Genomic DNA, 22231 nt, shown 5'->3' with positions numbered 1-22231 from the left:
CATGAGTGGTAGAGTACAACACATCCAGAGCTTCCTCAACCTTTGTTTGTGGTTGTATGAACACAGCAGTTAGTACAGGAGCAATAAATTCTCATGGTAGATAAAAGGGGCCATATTTGATGGTGAGAAATTCAAGGTTTTGGGAGCAATGACTGCCCAGGGGTTGCAATGTCCATGCACCACAAGTTACTGATTAGAAAGCAAATGCCTTCACCCTTTGTCTTACCTGAGGACGCTGTACTGTCCATGCGATGGATAGAAAAACCATTGACCTGAAATGCGCAATTGGGAATGGATGGGTTGAGCCAGGTTTCTGTGAAGCAGAGTGTGTAGAGTTCCGCAGTTCACGCTGGAAGCTGAGCCATGATCTGCGTTCATCCATCTTGTTCTCCAGAGATTGTACATTTGCTAGGAATAAGACAATAGATAATAGGTGCAGGAGTAGGCCATTCTGCCCTTCGAGCCTGCACCACCATTCAATATGATCATGGCTGATCATCCTTAATCAGTATCCTGTTCCTGCCTTATCTCCATAACCCTTGATTCCACTATCCTTGAGAGCTCTATCCAGCTCTTTCTTAAATGAATCCAGAGACTGGGCCTCCACTGCCCTCTGGGGCAGAGCATTCCACACAGCTACCACTCTCTGGGTGAAGAAGTTTCTCCTCATCTCTGTCCTAAATGGTCTACCCCGTATTTTTAAGCTGTGTCCTCTGGTTCGGCACTCACCCATCAGCGGAAACATGTTTCCTGCCTCCAGAGTGTCCAATCCTTTCATAATCTTATATGTCTCAATCATATCCCCTCTCAGTCTTCTAAACTCAAGGGTATACAAGCCCAGTCGCTCCAGTCTTTCAGTGTAAGGTAATCCCGCTATTCTAGAAATTGACCTCGTGAACCTACGCTGCACTCCCTCAATAGCCAGAATGTCTTTCCTCAAATTTGGCGACCAGAACTGCACACAATACTCCAGGTGTGGTCTCACCACAGTCCTGTATAGCTGCAGATATACTCAGTCCCTTTGCTTCTATACTCAGTCCCTCTTGTTATGAAGGTCAGCATGCTTTTAGCCTTCTTCACTACCTTCTGTACCTGCATGGTTACCTTCATTGACTGGTGTACAAGAACACCCAGATCTCTTTGTACTGCCCCTTTACCTGAATTGATTCCATTTAGGTAGTAATCTGCCTTCTTGCCACCAAAGTGGATGAGCATACATTTATCCACATTAAACTGCATCTGCCATGCTTCTGACCACTAAGCTAGGAAGGGAGTCTTGAAATTACGTAGTCTTACTAGCAGGCTGGTATACTTAACCTCCCTTCCACGCAGGTTTCTTACATTTGATTGGTCAGGGGGTCTGTTGGAGTGGAGTGTGACTGCTTCCAGTTAAGTGATCCTTCCTAGGACACAGTGGAGCAGGTAGATTCCAGTTTAGTATATTTTTGGAGAGGGTCTACTTAGGACCCAGTGTAGCAGGTAATTTATGTTTCGTTTTTTTTAGTGGTAGGAGTTTGCTTAGGACCCAGTGGGGAAGTTCCTGGTTTCAGTTTCTATTTGTCTCATGAAGCCTGCTTTGCCAGCCAATATGATCACTGGAGTAGAAAATTCAACTCCATGCTCACTTTGTGTTTGTATACCCCTTAATGCCTTTAGTCTACAGAAATCTATTTCTTACTTAAATATATTTAGTGTCTAAGCCTCCATCACCTTATGTGGTAGCGAATTGCATAGGTTCACCACCCTGATGTCAGTCCTAAATGGTCTCCCATATTCTGAGATTGTTACTCTAAGTTTTAGACCTCTCCCCAAATAGGAAGTGTCATCCCTGAATCCAATCCATGCATCCCTGTCATAATTTATATATCTCCATGAGATTTCCTCTCATTTTTCTGAACTCCAGTGACCACAGACCTAGATGAACCAATCCCTGTTTATATGACAATCCCACCATTTCATGAACCGCTGTGATAAACCTTTGCTGCATTCTCTCTATGACAAGTGTATCTTTGCTTAGGTAAGGAGAACAAAATTACTCCAAGAAATATGATACCATCCAGGACAAAGAACCCACTTGAATGGCTCAACATTCTCAAACTTCACTCTCTTCACCACTGATGCTCAGTAGCAGGAATGTCTACCATCTACAAGATACACTGCAGAAATTCCCAAAGGTTCCTTCAAGAGCACCTTTCAAACCCACAATCACTACCACCTAGAAAGACAAAGACAGCAGACACATGGGAATATCATTGCTGGCAACTTTCCCTCCAAGCCACTTACTTGGAAATATATTGCTGCTCTTTCAGTGTTGTTGGGTCAAAATCTTGGATCTCATTCCATAAAAGCATTGTAACTCTACTTACACCGAATGGATTACAGCAGTTCAAGAAGGAAGCTCACCACAACCTTACTGAGAGCAACTAAGGATGAGTAATAAAGACCTAGCCAATGACTCCCACAACCCATAAATGAACAAGAAAAAGATGTAGTCTCATGAAGGCCCAGTGCAATTGCAATAAGACATCTTTGGTTCTATATTCAAATCCCCTTGTAATGTAGGTCAGCAAATAAGTGGCCCTTCATGAGTATTTGAAACAAATTGCTTATATACATGTAAGAGAAGAAAAAGTAGAGATATGCTGACAGCATAAGATAATGTAAATGAAGTAAGTTAAAGAGGAGGCATGCATGGAGTATAATTGCCAGCTTCACTAAATGGCTTAATTGTATCCTGTAAATTCTAGAAAATAATCTTTGTTTCCAGTAAATCGAGATATTCTTCTTCGTTTTGTGAGAGCAAAAGTAGACAAGATATTTTAGAAAAAGAATTTAGATTTTCTGAATGCAGCAGATGTTGCTTAAATTCCAGTCATTGTTTTAGCTTTGAATATTATGAATCAAGTGGCAATTAAGTCAACATACAATAATTGGAGTCGTTATTAGATTTCCATTTAAGATTTTTCTAAAGTGTGAATCATTATATGTTCCTTGACTTTATATGTTATAGGTAAACTAAAGTAATTTCCTGTTGGAAAATTTTGTTTGGGTAAATGTAAAACTTGCATTTCCCCTTCCCACCCCTCAGGTACCTTCAGAAGTAGACGATCTCTGCGATTGTATGTGTGACCAATGCTGTAAAAGGTTGTAAAAGGTATTTCTGTTTCTGTATCAAGTGCAAAGTCTAAATAGTGGAATTTAAAGACATATCAGTGATTTTATACATACTTTCTTCAATATTTAGCAGACATGTTTTCAGGCTTGAAAAGTCAAAATTAGATAGACTTTTAAACAGAGTTAAATCAAGAACTGTGGGAAGTTCATGTTTAAATTTGCATTTTAAGTGGGTAGATGCATTTCTGCCAGTCATGACTGATGTGGGAGAAATGCAGATGCACTTATAATAGTTGTTTTACATGTATCAAAGAAAGTGGTAATTGTCTTATAAAGTTAGGAGTGCAATCAATGGCCAGTAATTCGTTCTTAATCTCTGGAAACTGAAGGGTGCTGGGACGTGAAGAGGGCATATATCATGTATAAAGAAGTGGCCGCGAGAACCTCTGTTTTACTTGTGGGGATTTATTACTCACCCTCTCTTGGCTCAAAACTCTTCATTTGAAACAACTCTTCATTCAAACATGGAATAAGATCATTTGAAACTTGAACTCAACTTCTACTACCAGAATCAACTGGTAAGCAGCTTTGAAACTATTTTTATATTGCTGAAAATACTGTAAATACTGCTCATCCAAAAGGTAAAGAAAACCATTGTTAGGTGATACTAGATCTGAGATCTTGATTAATCCTAAAATCAAGATTACCACCAGTCAGCTGGCAGTAGTCTGGACTCATTTGTTCACTAATAAGGATCTTCAGAATTTAATGTTGGTTTGCAAAGATGCATGGCTGAAATATCCTATAGGTCTGTAACCCAGAATTTGTGCATAGCTATATCTACTCTGATTTCACCATGTAAGGACAATGGACCTGCCATGTCAAAAACAAGGGCTGCTACATCAGTAGTGAAAAGGATGAAAAGGGCAGGGTGTGATAAGAGGAAAACACTCAAAAGCAGATGTGTACTAGGCCCCTTACTATCAGCCATTACTCCAGGTCAGAAGTTAAATCTGTCCCCTCCCACAGGACATTCTAATGGTGGAAAAAGGAACCATTCTAATCCGATGTTTTCATCTTTCCACAGGTCATTAACAAATTCAGATGCTCTTGACGAATGACATGGCAAGGGTGGAAGTGAGGGACTGGCAGTAGCTTCCACAGCGTTCAGAGAAGACAGACCATGGCTTTGTTGTGCAATTGTCTCAATTTCATCTGCAGATGAAAAGGAGATTGAAAGTCAAATCTGCACTTTTACTAATTTTTCTCTCTCTCAAGAGAGGGAGAGAATTGCTCTGTCTGTACCTTCGCTCCAAGGCCAAGTGACTTGGTTCTCCACAGGCTGCACCAGCATGAACACATTTCACTAGTCTTAGTTGGCTGGGTGAGTTCTGCAGCCTCAGAATCTAGTTTTAAGAAACAGGGGTTCTCTGAAAAACTGGTGAATGTTGTTGCCTTGTCAGAGAGATTGGCTACAACAGATCAGTGAGCGTGTGGAGTGTGATTAAATGATGGCAATGCTGAAGAGATGCTTACTGATGTACATGAGGAATCACGAATACTCAAATAGTAACATGGAGTTTCAGTACATGAGGCCTCCACTCAAAACATGTTGCACAGGGCATATTACGAATTACAAAAGCCAGTGCAATAGCAGGTGCCTGCACTGAGAATATTTAGCAAATCTGTTGGCATCGGAGAGCGAGGCAATGGTTGGGACTTCAACCTTAATGAAAGCTCTGGTTTCGGCTCTTGAGGCTTTGAATGCCATACTGTAACATACTAACAATCATAGCTTCCAGTTTCTTGCTGACACCCAACATAATCTGAGAACAGCCAACAAATTAGAGTTGAAGATCTAAACACTGGAAGGGTGGCAGGTGTGGTCCATGAACCAGTTATGCTGTCCTTGTGCCTGAAGGTATCTCATCAAGTTCTGGCCTGCCAGCAGGAAATACGGAACCACCTATGGATAAGTGGCTACACAATCCTTTCCATTATTGTCTCAACCAGTAACAGCATTGTTCTATGAGTCTTCTACAAGGGCAAACCATAGGATCACAGCTGATCAGCTCATCTTGCTCCCCTTTTTCCACTTCTGAACTTAGTGGGACAAGTAACACAATATCCTGATTTGGAAATGTATTGCTATACCTTCACCATCACATGGTCAAAATTTTGGAAGTCCCTTACTTACAGCATTGTGGATATATCTTCAGCCTGAGGACTACAGAGTTAAAACAAGGGCTCACCATCACCTTATTGAGAGCAACAAACAACAGCTTAACCTGCAAAACCAACTTGCCATGCATGAATGGGGTAAATAAAAGGAATAGTTAACTAGAGGGCTCATCAACGTGCCAGGTTAAAGTGTGGGGAAAGGTGGATGGCAGCAGAATTGATTGCCAGTTTTTACTATCTTTCTACTATTTTCTGCAGTGATTGCAATGAGGTCAACCAGGTAGACCTCATAGAATATGAATTCCCTGATTGGGGTCGTTAATGTGGTCAAGTCAATGAACTCTGATTGACATGTAAGAATAAGTGCCAGACATCCTGTTCACTCTGAGTGCTGGCTCTGAGGGAGCTGGATCAGTGTCAGGTACTCTCCATGTATAAATAAAGGGTGACCTAGTAGTGGGATACCAGCCTCTGTGGAATTATTTCAGTGCTGACGAGAAAACATTGCACCCCTGAAGAAATTTGCGTGCAATAGTCTTCTTAGAGTTGGGGGTAAGCATTTCTGTCACCATGTTGATATTTGTGAAACTTGACAACTTCAATCCTCCCATTGAAGACTGAGCCAAGTATGTGGAAAGAGTGTGCTATTCTTTCTATGCAAATAACATTGAGGCAGATGAAAAGCAACGAGTGATTCTCCTGATAACTTGTGGAGCCGCAGCTTTTTTGATTATTCGGAGCTGGTTGCTATTTTCACTTGGTCTGGCCTATATGTGACTCCAGGTCTACAGTAATATGTTTGGCTCTTAACTGCCCTCTGTGTAGTTAGGGGTGGGCAATAAGTGCTGGCCTAGCCAGCAACGCCCTCATCCTATGAATGAATTGAAAAAAAAGTCTAACTTTCTAAGACATCAGATAATAAAACCTTTCAACTGTTCACAGATTTAGTTAAGGAATATTATAACCCCAAGTCTGCTCTAATCCTCAGATGCTATCAGATTTACTCGGGCAATTCGAGAACCAGGGGAATCTGTATCATGGTTTTTGACGAGGTTACGTTGACTGGCAGAGGCATGTGACTTTGGTTTAACTCTCAATGAGTTGCTGATAGACTATTTGGTATGTGGGATTAAAGATGTTACCATGCAAAGGTGCCTATTAGTTGAAGGCCAACTGGCTTTATCACTGGAAAATGTGGCAAGCAGAACATATGAACTGCAGGATATTCCGATGGAAGTGGACACTGTTGCCAGTCCATCTAAGCTTGGGGGACATTACTTGAGTGATGGAAATTGTATAGCTTCACACAGAACATATCCTGAACAGAGGGACTTGAGGTCAGCCCACAGCAAAACCCCAAAACAAAGCCAAGCCTCGGCCAAACGATTAATATTTTCTCTGGGATCCGGACCAGCAAGCCATTGCGGTTGCTGCCAGTGTGCAGTCTCAAGACAGCAAAAAAGTCCCACTGAACTTCAATTGATAAGAGAAGTCATAGGCCAATATCCAAGAGGGTGCACACCCTGGAAAGCCCACATACATGTGGTTTGGAGCAGTTAAATTGCTTAGCAACATCCAAATCAAAATAAATGTTTTGTTAAATGGTCACTCAGTTCTAATGGAGGTTGGTACTAGCATGGCAGTTTCAGTAATCGAAGAACCAGTCTTTAACGAAATTCACTCTGGACTCCAACCATTAAGTTTGTACAAGCCCTTGACTAGACTGTGAACCTAAACCAGGGAATCTTTACAGATTAAGGGTACACCTTCGGTTCCGGTCTCTCATGAGAAGCAGCTGGTTCAGTTCCCACTGATTGTGGTAAAAAGCTCTGAGCTGAAAATGTGTTGCTGGAAAAGCGCAGCAGGTCAGGCAGCATCCAAGGAACAGGAAATTCGATGTTTCGGGCATAAGCCCTCCTTCAGGAATCAGCATCTGCAGTCCTCACCTTCTCCCCATAAAAAGCTCTGACCCAAGTTTGATGAGGTGAAATTGGTTGAGAAATACACAACATTTTTTGATTAGAAAATGGCTGTCTGAGTGAAGTCTTAAATATCCAGATGTTTTTCAGGAAGTTCTACAGACTACCAAAGGATCCAAAGTCACCTTGCTCGCTGATTAAGAAGCAATAGCACGATTGTGCAAGGCCCACCCCATGCCATTTACTTTACGAGGAAAACCAGAAGGTCAGAAAGCGAAGGATGTAAGCATCCAGGCTTTGGGTAATGCAGAGCTTAAATATGCTCATTTGGGGAAGGAAGGTTTGATGGTCATGTTTGAAGACTGGAAGTTCTGTCAATACCTTTACAGATGTAAATGTGTAATAATAATGGACCACAAACCCTGCTAGGTCTACTTAAAGATGGCAAATCAATGCCGCCCATAGCTTCTGTTGAAATTTGGTGGTGGGCTGTAATACAAAGTGCACATGATTACGAGTTGCAATACCATCCAGAAGGTCAAGTAGCAAATGCTGATGCATTGAACTGCCTCCTGTTGATAAATACACCACCGCTGGAACTGGCTGAAATGGTTTAAAATTTTCTGGACACCCTTCCAGTCACAGTTGACAATATCGGACTTTGGACGTAGAAGGATCTGGTCCTGGCAAAACTGAAATAACTGGTGGTGATGGGTAATACCAAAGGGCCGTCACAAGCAGAATTGAAAGCTTTATGGACCCGGAGAGAGCAGATCACAGTAGAGGAGGCACATTATTATTATAGGGAGCAAGAGTGATAGTCTCAAGCAAAGATTGCTGCCAGATACTTACTGAACTCCATCAGGGTCATCCAGGGGTTTCCAAAATGATGATGTTGACAAGAAGTTAAGTCTATTGGCCGTGATTGGATGCATTGCATTTTTGGGGCAGTGCCCAAAGGAATTCCAACCAGCAGTTGCCAATTATTTATGGGAATGGCTGGGTAAACCCTGGACTCTGTTACACATCAACTATGCAGGTCCTTTTATGGGTTCAATGTCCTTAGTCATTGTGGTCACTCACTCAAAGTGCTTGGACGCACAAAGAGTTCATTTGTCAAACACTGGGATAACGATAGAAAAATTGTGCATATCTTTTGTAATGCATGGACTAGCAGAATTGTTGGTCATGTATAATGGTCATTTATCAGCAGGCAATTTGAGTATTGCCTAAAGTCAAATGGTATTCATCACTGTAGGATAACTCCATACCATCCGTCATCCAGTGGTCTGGCAGAAACTGCGTTCCAAATGTTGAAGGCAGGCTTAAAGAAATGGCCTACAGCTTCACTAGATTCCAAACTGTCCCAGTTCCTATTTGATTATAGGACCAGGCCTCATGTAACTACAGGGGTAACTCCAGTAGAGTTACTAATGGGGAGAAGATTCCATACTAGGTTAAATCTGATCTTCCCCTTTGGCATTGAGGATGAAATAACATCAGGAATGCCAATGCAGGACACAAGACCTGGACAAGGGATGAAGTTTGGTGTCAGGAATGTGGGATTGGCCTTGCAAGGGTAAGAGGCATGGTCAACATGAGGTCAGGTCCAGTAACTTATAAAGTTGAGTAGGTGTGCTGGTCTGAACAAGCACATAGACCATGTGGAAGCTGCAAAATCACAAACTGTATGGGAACAGAATGTGCCCAGCTGTTAGACAGCCTTCCCAACTGCTCAGAATCTGTGGGATTTCCTTGTCTGTCAAGCATTAAAGACACCTCACAATCTGAGATGGGCATGAATGTTGCCATGTCGATGCCTTTTCTGCCTGAAGAAGAGAATGAATTTATTTTGAGACTCTCCGGATGCAAGATAAGAGCTACTGTGCGTTACATGCTGCCCATTTCAGAGGCAGAGTTAGAGGAACCTTACCCGGTGCTAAAACACCCCAGAGGAGCTCCAAAAATAGAACCAGTCTGTGTCCTCGGATTCAGAATGGGATGCAGTGATTGTAATCAGGTCAGTCAGGTGGATCTCAGAGAATATGTATCTGGTCCAATCAGGGAGTCCTGGCTGACAGAGAAGAACAGCACTGTCAGACATCCTGTTTACTCTGAGAGTTGGTTCTGAGGGACTTGGATCAGTCTCAAGGACTTTCCATGTGTAAATAAAGGGTGACGTTGTGACAGGATACCGGCCCATGTGGAGTTATTCCTCTTCTCTTTCTCACTTCTTTTGTCACATTGGGGAGAGGTAGCCTGACTAGAATATTGTAACTAGCACTTTGCTGACTGACTTCTTTGTTGGCTGCCTTGATTCTGAATTTTATTGCTGCAAAGTAAATTTGGCAAATTTTGATTATAGTTCTTTCATTTTTTAAAAAAATAAACTATTTAATCTAGGTTCACAATGCTGATTAATGTTTAATAAAAAATTATCATTTTCAAATAGTAAAAGTTTCCATGAATTTAAATTGCTGTAATACACTGTAGTGAAACTATATCTTTCAAGGTCCACTTAAGGTTTTATTGGGGTTTCTGTAAGCATCTGCTCAAATGTCTAAGAGTTTAACTTTTTCAGGCAATGTTTTGTATGAGATTATATTATTTTCAGGTTAACTTTATTATTTCTATAAAAACTTTTTTTTATATAATAAAGTCTTTGAAGTCAAATATTTGTCTTTTCCTCCTTGCAACCTCTGTAGAGACACTCATTTAATAATGCATAATATCTCATTGCTTCACCTACTTGAGGACATGTGTGCAACAATTCCACATCCTTTAACTGTTGACCCATAGTCCAGGGTCATCTGCTTTCGTTGGCGCATTCCTGCCATCGACCGATACATCCCTGTATGCCAAAATTCAGGCATTCTATAAAAGTATAGTTCTGCAAGGTTGTTTAGAGGGAACTCTTCAATCTATCCACGAAACCTGGAGCAACTGCATAGCATGCAATATACACTATTCTTTTGTATCTCTCCTTAGCTTTTATCCTGTGGGACACCAGAAATTGTCACAGTCACAGCTTCAAAGGGGCATCTTTGTTGTGGAAAATCCAACAGTCCAATACCTCTTATTGGACTATTGGATGTTGCCAAATCTACTGACCTTTTCCAGCAATTTATGTTTGCGTTCACTGAATGAGAGATGGGTGCACTGATCAATCGTTGACTGTAAAATTGTTGGTGTTTGACATGCAAGCAGTTGTAATCCGAGCTGCAAATGTAGCTTATGTTTGTTTGCTTTCTGTGCATTTTTGGTCTTTGTCAATTAGAAATGAATGTTTTGAAGTGATTGAAGAGTTTCTTGTATGTAAAGGTCCCACATTGACTTAAGTTATTGGTTTGCATTGGGCAAAGGGAAGCTGTGACTTAGAGAGAAATTGTTGTTATGATAAAAAAAGGGTAATTACAAGTACAAAGGATCAAGGGATCATGGCAGTATCATAATTATGCACACAACTTCTGCTCAATTTTCTACAATCTTTTTTGCTGCATGTTTACTCAACATTGGGCCACAGGTGTGCTGAGTACAAGCACACAGGACATTCCCAAACCAAAAAAAAGCTTCAATTGCACAGACATAACAGCTAATTGTTATCAAATACAATCAGTAGTGAAATTTGCCTTGAAATATGCATGTGTAGTCTTAAGAGAACAACAACTTAACATCAGAGATGTATGGTTATGGGAAAGGAACAAGCCAGTAAAAGATATTTGTACAGGTGACAAAAAAAATTGGTCAAAGAGGTGCAGGAAGAGAATGCTGGAGTATCAGACTCAGGCAGATACAGATGTGGAGATAATGGATGCACAAGTAATCTTCCAAAATTCCTGAGATTCTGTAGCTGCCCCATCAGATTGAAACACTGCAAATGCATCTGTTGTATTCAACAGGTGGACAGAAGAACACTGTGTTGGAAAAAATTAATATTTTATTAGGAATAATAATGAAGCAGGATATTTAGAAATTCATAATGCAAAAGTCAATGTGGTTTTACAAAAAGAAAATTGTGTTTGACAAATTACTTCAAATTCTTTAAGGATGTAATGAGCAGCCCAGATAAAGGTGAATTGAAAGATATTTGATAAGATGCCATACCAAAGGTTACTAAAACATCAAAGCTCATGGTATTGATATTGATATATTAACATAGATAGTTGGTTGCTGAATAGGAGAGAAAATTGGGGTAAATGGATCATTTGCAGGATGGGAAATTGTAATTAGTGGAGTGCCAGTGGAGATATTGGCATTCATTGTAAAGAGAATGGAGTATTAAAATGGGAAATTCTTCCTACCATTGTATAAGACATTTTTTTTTATTATTAGACTTACAGTGTGGAAACAGGCCCTTCGGCCCAACAAGTCCACACCGACCCGCCGAAGCGAAACCCACCCATACCCCTACATTACCCCTTACCTAACACTACGGGCAATTTAGCATGGCCAATTCATCTGACCCGCACATCTTTGGACTGTGGGAGGAAACCGGAGCACCCGGAGGAAACCCACGCAGACACGGGGAGAACATGCAAACTCCACACAGTCAGTCGCCTGAGTCGGGAATTGAACCCGGGTCTTCAGGCGCTGTGAGGCAGCAGTGCTAACCACTGTGCCACCGTGCCGCCCATAAAATTTGATGAGGCCAAGGAGAGAGATACTTACATTGGGGTCAGAGAAGGTCTTTTGAGGAAACACTGAGGATGTTGAGCCTATACTTATTGCAGCTAAGAAGAATGACAGCTGGTCTTACTGACACATCACAGAAGTTTTTTAGGGGACTTGACAGGATAGATGCTGTTTATATATTTCCCCTCACTGTAGATTCTAGATCTTGGGCGTAATGTTTAAAAATTAGGGGTTAATCATTTAAACTGAAGGAGAACATGAATTTCTTCAACCGGAGGGCTATGAATTAATCTCTTGCAGTTGGTGATTCCACCCCTTTCAGAGATAAGGGCCAGCAGTTGTCCAGTCCCAGTATTGCTACCAGGAGCAGTGGCCATTGTTTGAATATCCCCCCCACCCAGGCAGTGGAAATATCCCATGAAATAGGTTACACAACCCATGTACATGGGGTTGGATTTGCTGGGATAATTCTGGGACGTCTAGCAATAGGGTTGCTTGTGAGGACAGGAAATTCTGAGGGATACCAGAGTAGTTGTCTGTTGGCCAAAAAGCACCTGATCAGGACACCTCCTTCACTAGGACCACAGGGAGCCCAACTGGCAAATTATTCAATTGCCTTGATATTTTGTCAGTGATGGTGGAAAAAACCCTTAATTGGCCACTTAAGGTGAACTCAGGATGGGAGGGCATCTGTTACCAATTCCCTTCACATCCACTTTTCCCCCCAGCAGGTGCCAGAAAATCTTAGTCACATTATGTTTACCATCCCAGAGGCCAGGGAAAAGATTGAGGCACCTGCTCATGTGTTAATTGTGACCATTACATAAACTTGAATATCTAGGAAGATTACTTGTGGCATGTCAACTGGACAATTCCGTGTATGTTTGGAAAGGTTAAGAGGTTGAGTGTATGCAGGAATTTCCATCTAGTTACTCTCATCAGGGATCTGTGTGGCAGTTTTGTCAACCTACAAAATAAAAATTTACAGTGCTCATTGCTATGAAATATTTGTGAGCTGCAGAATTCAAGAACAAATGCAAATATTCAAATCATAACTGGCTGATCTAGACACAACTATTGAGTAGTAGACAGCTGTTAGAAAATAATTGCCATCTTGCATTAGTTAGGGATTTGTAGGTCTGTTGGAGGTCTATTCTCAGTGTTAACTAAAATGTTAGTGAGGCATAATGTTAGGGCTCCTATCTCTCGCTCAGATGGGTTTCAAGTTCAGACGGAACTTAAGCATCTGTATTAAGAATATGCTATATTACCAGAATTAAAATCTTGTCTCACTATTTAGGTGGATGTCAAGCCACTGTTCAGATAATATTACTCTATTTGTTTTAGCCACCAACCAACAGCACTGACAATGATAATTCTTTTACAAAAAGCATTTAGTAGGCATTGAAACTCTTTGGACCATCATGAGTATGAGAGAGATGATATAAAAAATGTAAGCCTTTCTTTAATGGTACCTGTGCGTAGTTGATTGTCACAGCAAATGTTGACATGCTTCATGGCAACAAAGGATTAAGCTTTCTTTCGTTTGTTTCTCAGGCAAATGTTGAGTTATCCAAATCAGTGAATTTGTTTTTTCTCACCATCATTCCATAATCCCAATGTGCAAGTCCCCATTTGATGTGATGTCTTCATTTATAGATGTTCAAATTGAGGTCCTCAGATCTGAAAGAGCTCTGTAAAGATCTCTTCAGTGCATTGGGAATCAAGTTTTCTGGAACAATTTTTACTTTTAGGTTAGCCTACTTTGTGTTTTGTGTATTAGAATAATGTATTCTCAGTAGTGTTAGTATTTTCGGGAAATTACTAGGAATCTGTTAATATTCTCAGCAAGCAACTATACAAAATAATTTTAAAATCAATATCCAATAAAATAGAACAGGAAAAACAAAACACAGTGAGAAATGAAAGGTTTTGTGGTTGAGTAAGAATATCTATGAGGCATTTATTCCATGTGATGTTTATCAATAAGTTTAAAATATTCATTAATATAACAAAGATTTAATGCTGTGTTAAATTATTGAAAATAAGAGATATAATCATAAGGTGTAATTTGCTATGTTTAACTTTAAAAGCTAAAGTGTTACAGTTTTGGGTTTGTTTTGAAAACTTACCTTAAGATTGTTAGAAATGGTTTCACAATAATTCCTGTAACAAGAATATGAGCCAGCAGTAGTACAGACTCAATGTCCACCAATAGTAAACGTTCTGTTGAAGAAGATGGAAGATTGATTAGTTGATCTGTATAGTGAAATGGAGGGAGCAATAAGATCAATTTTCAATAAAATGCAAAGTCCCAGCATCACCTGCTTTTAATAAAGTGCAACATCTTTCTATTTTTGATCTGAAATTGATCTTATACTTTAATTAGTTGCTGTCCTGTGACTCACTACTTTGTCAAATCATAATATTACGCCGAAGCTGACATTATAATAAAAATAAGATTAGGTCAAAGCATTCGCTATTCCAAAAGCTGATGTACATATTAGCTATGCATGTTAGCAGAAAGCTTTCATTCTTGACTTGGCTGTAGTATATTACAAAATAAATAAATATCCTGGAGATGACATTTTTTTCTGTAACTGTAATAGAATGAAAAAAATTGTTAACAATGTGCAATTACAGATAATTAGGTTTAAAAATGTAAAGCCTAGGATACACCAAACAAAACTGTTAAAGTTTGTTTATGTGTTGTAGCTTAGATCACTAGACTCTACCGTGATAGAGCCTTCCAATGTTTCTTAGAATTAAATGAACTATGATACATATAAACCCCTTTATTTAGAATTTTGTAGGACAGTACAGTGAGCATGCTTCAATATTAAATTCATTAAAGAAGTCATCCTCTCATCGTTACTTCTGTATAACTAATCAATGTCTGCTTTTCTTTAAAACAATATTTCTGGACCCGAAATGGCCATGTTTCATGATGAAGGCATCAAAACCCCTATTAAACAGGTTTCAATGAGTACCTCAAACTATAAGGACTGAGTGTCAAAGCTAAATGACTTCTCGGTAACTGTTTTCTGTCAGACCTACCATTTGCATCTGATTTCTTTATGGATTCAAACCATTCCCCTGTTTCAAGGAAGAAAACAAATGACATTGTTTTGGGGAACATTACCATAGGAACAAGAGAAATATTGAATCAATGAATTTACCTGATCCAATTTCAAAAGGGTATTATCAAACAGAATCAGTCATTCAAACAAAAAGGAACTACCTCAAACACACAGGTGTTATGCAGCAGTACAGGATGTGTAATCAAAATATATTATTGTCTTTGGAAAAAGGATTTAAAATTATGGAAGTATGATGAGGAAGCTATTTAATTATCTGCTTTTGAAATCATCAAGATGTTATTTTGAAGACACTTCCCCTAGAAGCATTAAATTAGTTGCAAACCATCGAGTAATTATCAGCAATGGTTTGTACATAGAACACAGAGTAAGAAAGACTTCCCCAACCTGTTTGAACTTTGACTTTACCTGAGAACCTATTTCCTAGAAATCCACCTTCAAGAATCTCACAGCTTACTGAGAAACCTTTGTTTTACAAGATCCTCACTTCAATTTTAAAGCTTCATCTACATTTGAGAAATGACAAGCCTGGCATGAAAGAAACTGAGATAATTATCAGTGATAAAAGTATATATTACCTTAATCTGGATCTAGTTTTTCTGTGTGAGTATATGTGAAACAAGTGAGTGAAATGTTTCATTATTTTGGGGTAATTGTGTGGAAATAAATAACCTTCTTTGTAAAAACAAATTGTAAAAGCATTATTACTGAAAAGAATTATTTGGAATTCATGTATGGTGGTAGGAAAACTTACGCATAATGTTTAAATGTAGACATACTAATCACAGGCAGTAAAGGGGACGTAAATTTCTGTCTCTGACATAGGCTTAGTTCCACATTATAACAAAGCTATAAAAGTATTGCCTTCTTTATGGCTGGTAAATGTAAATTTTAATTCTATAATTTGGAGAAATATCAACAAATGTTTTATGACTAGGTGTGTAGATTGTTATTGCTCTGTAACAAAGGTACCTCTTATGAGTTGAACAAAATATTCGTGTCTAGACCTATCACTATTAATAGATACTAGTCTCTTCTGAGTTCACTTATGAGAGCTGTAATATGTGTTATTAAAATGTTTTATTTTAAATACTGAGTTAATTTGTTCTTGTCAAGTTAATTGTTAGCAAATTGCTGAAGTTCATTTGATTATCTTACAACTTGTTTGCTTTTAGCTTCACAACAGAAATGAGGTGGGATATTTGATCAATTTAGCTTTCACTTGAATGAATTCTACAGTCTGTCATTTGCTCCCAATTTTTTCTTTAAAAGTTCCACTTTTTTTTTGTCTTGATTACACTATCGGAAGTCCATTTCATAGTACTTTTTCAGTCAAAAAGAATATTCTGATAAGTCCTAAAATTATCCTTTCCTTGCTTGAAATAATATTCCTTAATTGCAATATGACAGGCCACAGTAATATTCCAGTTCAGCTATCCTTCAACGATCTTGATGCTGCTATACAATAATTTCTCCAGTGCCTATTTTCAGGGATGTGTTTCTGATGTGGCTTGACTAGGTCACTGCTGAGATGATGATTCCCTTGGGGCCTGAGAACATGGGTCATAATGGTAGGCCATTTAAGACTCAATAGAATTCTGTACCCTAGAGAGTGGTGAATACTCACTTATTCAAGACAGAAGTCATGTAATAGTTAGGCATGAGAGGTATTGAGGGATATGAGGATAGTGCAGGAAGTGGAACTGAGGTAGGAAGGATAGTTTTGATACTATTAAACAGTGATGGTCTAAAAAATACAAATGGCTCTCAGAAACTCTTATTTTCATATGGCTTTTTATGTAGACCACCCCGTAATTTGGGCCTTTAATGCTTGAAATTGACAGTATGCCTGTTTCCTGCATTCCCTCAGTGCTTTACTACCTGTCTTGTTTATTGGTATCCAGATTGGATGCATTACTCAAGGTGTAGTCTGATCAAAATGCCCTAAAGCTACACTACCTATTATGAATTATATTCAAATCTTCTAGTTATACATCTCAAACTGTTAACTTTGTTGATTACTGCTCTGACTTTTGTTGGTCATGATGAGTAAACAATCTACTCAAATTACTAAATCTCTTTCAACTTCCTTTATAATTATTCCAGCAGTCTTCATGGACTATGTGGCTTCCCATTTTTTCTTAGACACAATAGCTTATGCTTTTATGCATCAAATATTATCTGTGATTTTCTTACACATACGTGGCTTGTGAAAGCATTCTGTAACGCTGAGCTGCTCCTTCTGTTTCCATTACCCCTTGCATCATCTTCAAAAGTTAGAATGTTGCATTGAGTTCCTCAGTTTTGGTCATTGATATAATTTAGGGACAGTGGTGATCTAAACCCTGACCCTTCAATCCATACTCATTGTTTCTTGTGTTTTAATCAATTCCTCATCTGATTCCAGGTTTTCTCTCAATCCCAAAAACATTAGATAATTATACCCCTTTGATGAAAGCCTTTTGGAGGTTAAAGTCCAATGTGTCATAAGAATTACAACAATTTACTTGAGTTTGTTACACCATCAAAGAAGTCGAGAGATTAGAATTCTCTCAATTAGAAATTGATATTGAGGTTGAAAAGCTGTGGACACAGTGGTTCTGATCAGACCATGGAGAGCCAGTGTGAGATCTATGCTGGCTGTATTAGGAAAGGCTCTCAAAATAACACTCAAATCAGGCGCTGGCAAGTCCAATGGCTAGACTTCCACTGCAATTAAGAACCCTGGGATAGAAGATCTAGCCAGTTGGAGGCTGCCTGTTCTTGCACCAAACATCATGGAGGAAGTGTGGTTACTGTGAGAAAAGCCCCAGGATCACAGAGAACCCAGACTAATGTAAGTAATTTTGTTGAGGGGGGCGCGGGGAGTTGGATTTCTCAGTTCGATGTGGAAGTCAGAAGTTAGGACAGGGGTTTGCTCCTAGCAGACATCCCTGCCCTATCATATGCCCAGATCCTTAATCAGGCATTTTTGATCAAGTCCTCCCCACCCTTCGAGGTGATGGGCTGCATGGTGACAGGGGCTGTCTGTAGCTGAGAGAATGGCTATGTTCAAGCCCTTAGTGATCCTTAATTGGTCACTTAAGGACCTCATTAGGTAGTAGGTGGGAATGTCTACCATTGACCTTCGTACTTAGAACTAAACTGCAGTGGAATCGAGAAAGTGGTAAGGTTTGAATATGCCACCACCTCACCTATTTAAGTGCACTTGCTGCCTGAGAATGTGTTGACTTCTGGAGTAGAAGATTCAACCCTAAGCTGGTGATATGTTAATGTTATTGGTTTTTTGTCTTATTGAAGATTATGTTGAAAATGGTTAATGGTCATGATGGTTTTTAGCATTTCTAACTATTATTAATTTTTTTGGTTGTCTGTCCACCACCATCAGCAAAATATTCATGGGTTTGCACTTCGGCTTAGTTCATTTGGAACCAAACTTCCAATTGTGCTTTATCCGCTTTGTTTTTTTTTGCTTTGTTGAACACTCTGCAAAAATATGGCTTGTTAGTGCCTTGACAAAACTTTGACACCTGCTTGACATAAATTGAACTAATGGAACTACTAACTCCAGATTGGCTTGTCCTTAGCTTATAAAATTAAACAGGATGCTGGCCTGTGGATCTTAAAATGTTGTGCTAGCTCTTTTTTCTTCAGGGTTGAGTGCACAAGTGTTTGATTATGCAGTTGTCCCTAATGGCTGATGCTTATTCATTCCTATATTTATTGATTGAGCCAGAATACTGTCAGCTCTGTGTTGCTTGTTATGTCCTTAAATTTCAAATGTAGTCAGAATTCCTCAAGTGTAAAGCTCTAATATAAATCTTTGCGTTGTGCATTCTGGTGAAAAGATAACCAGCCTTCAAACCAGCTGACTTTTTTGCCTACATTTTTCATGTACAATTTTATCAGGCATATCAGAAATCTTACGAAAAATGAGACTTGCAGAAACATGATTGCTTTGCTGGGCTACATTTCATAAGACATAGAATCACTACAGTGTGAAAACAGGCCCATGGCCCAACAGGTCTACACCGACCCTTCAAAGAGTAACCCAACCAGACCCATTCCCCTATCCTATATTTACCCCTAACAAATGCACCTAACCTACATGTCCCTGAACACAATGGGCAATTTAGCATGGCCAATTCACCTAACCTGTAGATCTTTGGACTGTGAGAGGTTATTGGAGCATCCGGAGGAAATCCACGCAGACTTGTGAGAGTGTGCAAACTCCACAGAGACTGTCGCCCAAGGCTTGAATCAAACCTGGGTCCCTGGTGCTCTGAGGCAGCAATGCTAGCCACCGTGCAAGAGTTACAGTGCAAAATTGGTTTTAATAACTTTTAAATACACATGAGAAAAATTAAAAGCTGAATTTCTATGTGTATAATGTTATGGATTTGTGCTGCTGAACACAAGTTTCTGTTTCATAATATCTGTCTTGTATTTGTAAACTTTCTATGTTGTGATATTTTGGTTGCTATGGTATAATTCTCATGTATAATGTTTTATTTTGTGTAACAGACTATGTGAATGGAGGGGAATTGTTTACTCACTTGTCGCAGAGGGAACGTTTCACAGAGCATGCAGTGAGAATATACAGTGGGGAGATAGTGCTAGCACTGGAGCATCTACATAAGGTAAGCTGTACATTTACTGGTCAAGAACTACATTTGGCAAATGCATTCTCTGTGTATTTCTGCAGTTGACTAGGTGTACAGGATACAAGACATGGATTAGGTGAATATCTTAACTCCAGTGCTTCTGAAATTTTAAAGAAAATTGCAAATGTCTTTATTGCTTTGTTTTATCTGTGCTGACACTTGTACAGTTAGTTAGTTAGTTTGAAAAGTAAAAAGCTTTGTTGCTTGTGTAAATTTAATATTTCCTGGTTGTAATCTCTTATCAGTGATGTAGTGTGTAGTTGAAATGTCACTGGACTAGAAAGCTGCTAACCCCTTTAATGTGTAAAATAGAAAAATTTCTATGAGAGGATGTAAACTGATAACAGGACCACATTCTATTTGTTATTGACTGTGTGTAGCTGTAACATCATATTTTTAAAAATTGTCTTCATAGGATGTGGGCATCACTGGTTCAGCCAACATTTATTGCTCATGTCTGGCTGCTTTTGAGAAACTGAGAAACATAGGACCAAGAGCAGGCAATTTTGAGCCTCCCCCACCATTCAGTGTGACCATGGCTGATTATTAAACTCAGTACCCTATTTCCACTTTCTTCCCATATCCTTTGAGGTGGATGGTAGTGGTGGCTAAGGTGATGGTGAGATGTCTTCTTGAATCACAGCTTTCCAATTGCTGTCGATATCTGCTACCTTTGTCCTTATAGATGGAAGGTGCTGTCCAAGGATCCTTAATAAATTTCTGCAGTGCATCTCCTACTGAACAGCATTTAGATAGGGAATTTTTTTTTGGACAATTTGAAAGTGAAGAATGCGAATCATTCAGCCAAAAGAACTGGGAAATGTGGGTCATTCAAGGAGAAGAGCTAACATTAGCAAAACCATGGTGAACTGAACTGCCTCTAATTCCTACAGTCTGTAATTAATATCTCTACAATTTCTGCAAATTTCAGGAGATTAAGAATCCTGTTTTCTTTGTAAATGTAGAAGCATAAATATGTTTGGACTATTTTGTTTAATAATTTAAAAGTGTGGCACTGGAAAAGCAGGTGAGGCAGCATCTGAGGAGCAGAAGTATCAATTTTTTGGGCATAAGCCTTTCATTAGGAAGTCCAGCGTGATACTTTTCGACTGACTCTCCAGCATCTGCGGTCCTACTTTCTCCTTAATCATTTTGCATACAGTCCCGTGTAACCAACCTCCATCACTGCAGCCTAAATAATAATGTTATTGTGAAATGCCTTGCATCATTAAAGGCACTATATAAATATAAATTATTAATTCTATTGGCTCCTTCTTCCAATCATCAATAAGTGTTGGAAGTACCAATTCTAATACAGATGGGGGGGGGGGGGGGGCGCGGAGGGAACCTTGCCTGTCATTCCTCTGTCTCAGATTGGATTTCATTACACATTTTTTATTCTATTATTGCCAAGCTGAGATTCATTCCTTTGAGCCAACATTGTGTCTCCTGATTTTATCAACTAGTTTTTTTTTGCAGGAGATATCTTGTAAACCCAAAGAAGCTATCATTACATTCTCACCCTTAACAATTATAACAAAGCTTTATAGAAGGGCATTTAACATAATAAACCATCCCAAAGCAATTCATTTAGTCACTTTGTCAAAACAAAATCTGTTAACTTGATCACAAATGACTTCCTTTTGTACATGATGTGGAGGTGCTGCTGATGGTCTGGGGTGTACAAAGTTAAAAATCACACAACACCAGATTATAGTCAACAGGTTTATTTGGAAGCACTAGCTTTCTCCAAAACTATAAACTGGTGTTGTGTGATTTTTAACCAACTCATTTTGTATGTCCAGACTCAATCTTACCATGTAGTTTTGATCTTCCTTAATGTTCCATCAATTTGGTCTTGACAATTGTTTTGGCAATTGTTTGTCAATAGTTTCCTGGTGTGAATATAGAGTTATGAGTTTCTCAAGCTCCGTTTTAAGTAAGGGCATTATGTTTTCCATTTTTCTATCTAATGAATCCCTAATTTTTAGCCAATAAGTATTCTAGCATATTACCTAGGCTTGTTTGGCCTGTTTTTCAAAGCCATGGACTTTGCTCTTTTTAACAATTTCCCATTTTATGTTCAAATGTCTTTAAGTACATGCAAGATGCTATATGAATACAGAGTTCTTTGATGAGCTTTCAACACCTATACCTTTATTGTCTCTTACTGCCTTTGTTTCTGATGAATCATTGTAGCACTAAAGGAAGCCTCTAGTGCCATTAACTTCTTTTAACACCTCTTTCCATTGTCTGGTGTACAGATTACCTGTCTATTTTCTTTGTCTCTTCAAAATAAACTACAGATAATTCCACCGCTACTTTCTCTCTAGCTTTTTCCTTCCCATATGCTTTGTCCTGATGCTCTTAAAATGCTTGCTCCTTTTAAAATTATAATGAGGGTTTATAGTCTGCAATGTTAAGACAATAGTTCTCTGTGCAAATTCTGGCTGTGCTATGTGTTTCCAGCATTTTCAGGTTTTGTATTTGACTTACGTTCATGTAAATACTTGCCTGACTCCTGTCTAATCCACCTGATTTACTTACTCCGATCTTATTCAAATATTCACATCAAACAATTTCACTGTATTACCTGCCCAATTTTGACTGGCATGGAATACCC

The 22231-nt window shown here is 39.1% G+C and overlaps 1 protein-coding gene across 1 annotated transcript in view; it reads left to right on the top strand.

Annotated features, from left to right (window-relative positions):
- Positions 1-22231, top strand: part of rps6ka5 (ribosomal protein S6 kinase, polypeptide 5) — a 237762-nt gene that overhangs the window by 123962 nt on the left and 91569 nt on the right. The window contains exon 4 of the mRNA XM_060829467.1: positions 19469-19584. Coding sequence (XP_060685450.1) covers positions 19469-19584 — 116 coding nt within the window. The remainder of the gene's footprint in view (positions 1-19468; positions 19585-22231) is intronic.

This window comes from Hemiscyllium ocellatum, chromosome 8, assembly GCF_020745735.1.
Source record: "Hemiscyllium ocellatum isolate sHemOce1 chromosome 8, sHemOce1.pat.X.cur, whole genome shotgun sequence".
NCBI classification, from domain to species: Eukaryota; Metazoa; Chordata; class Chondrichthyes; order Orectolobiformes; family Hemiscylliidae; genus Hemiscyllium; species Hemiscyllium ocellatum.
This window is presented reverse-complemented; position numbering and strand designations above follow the sequence as displayed.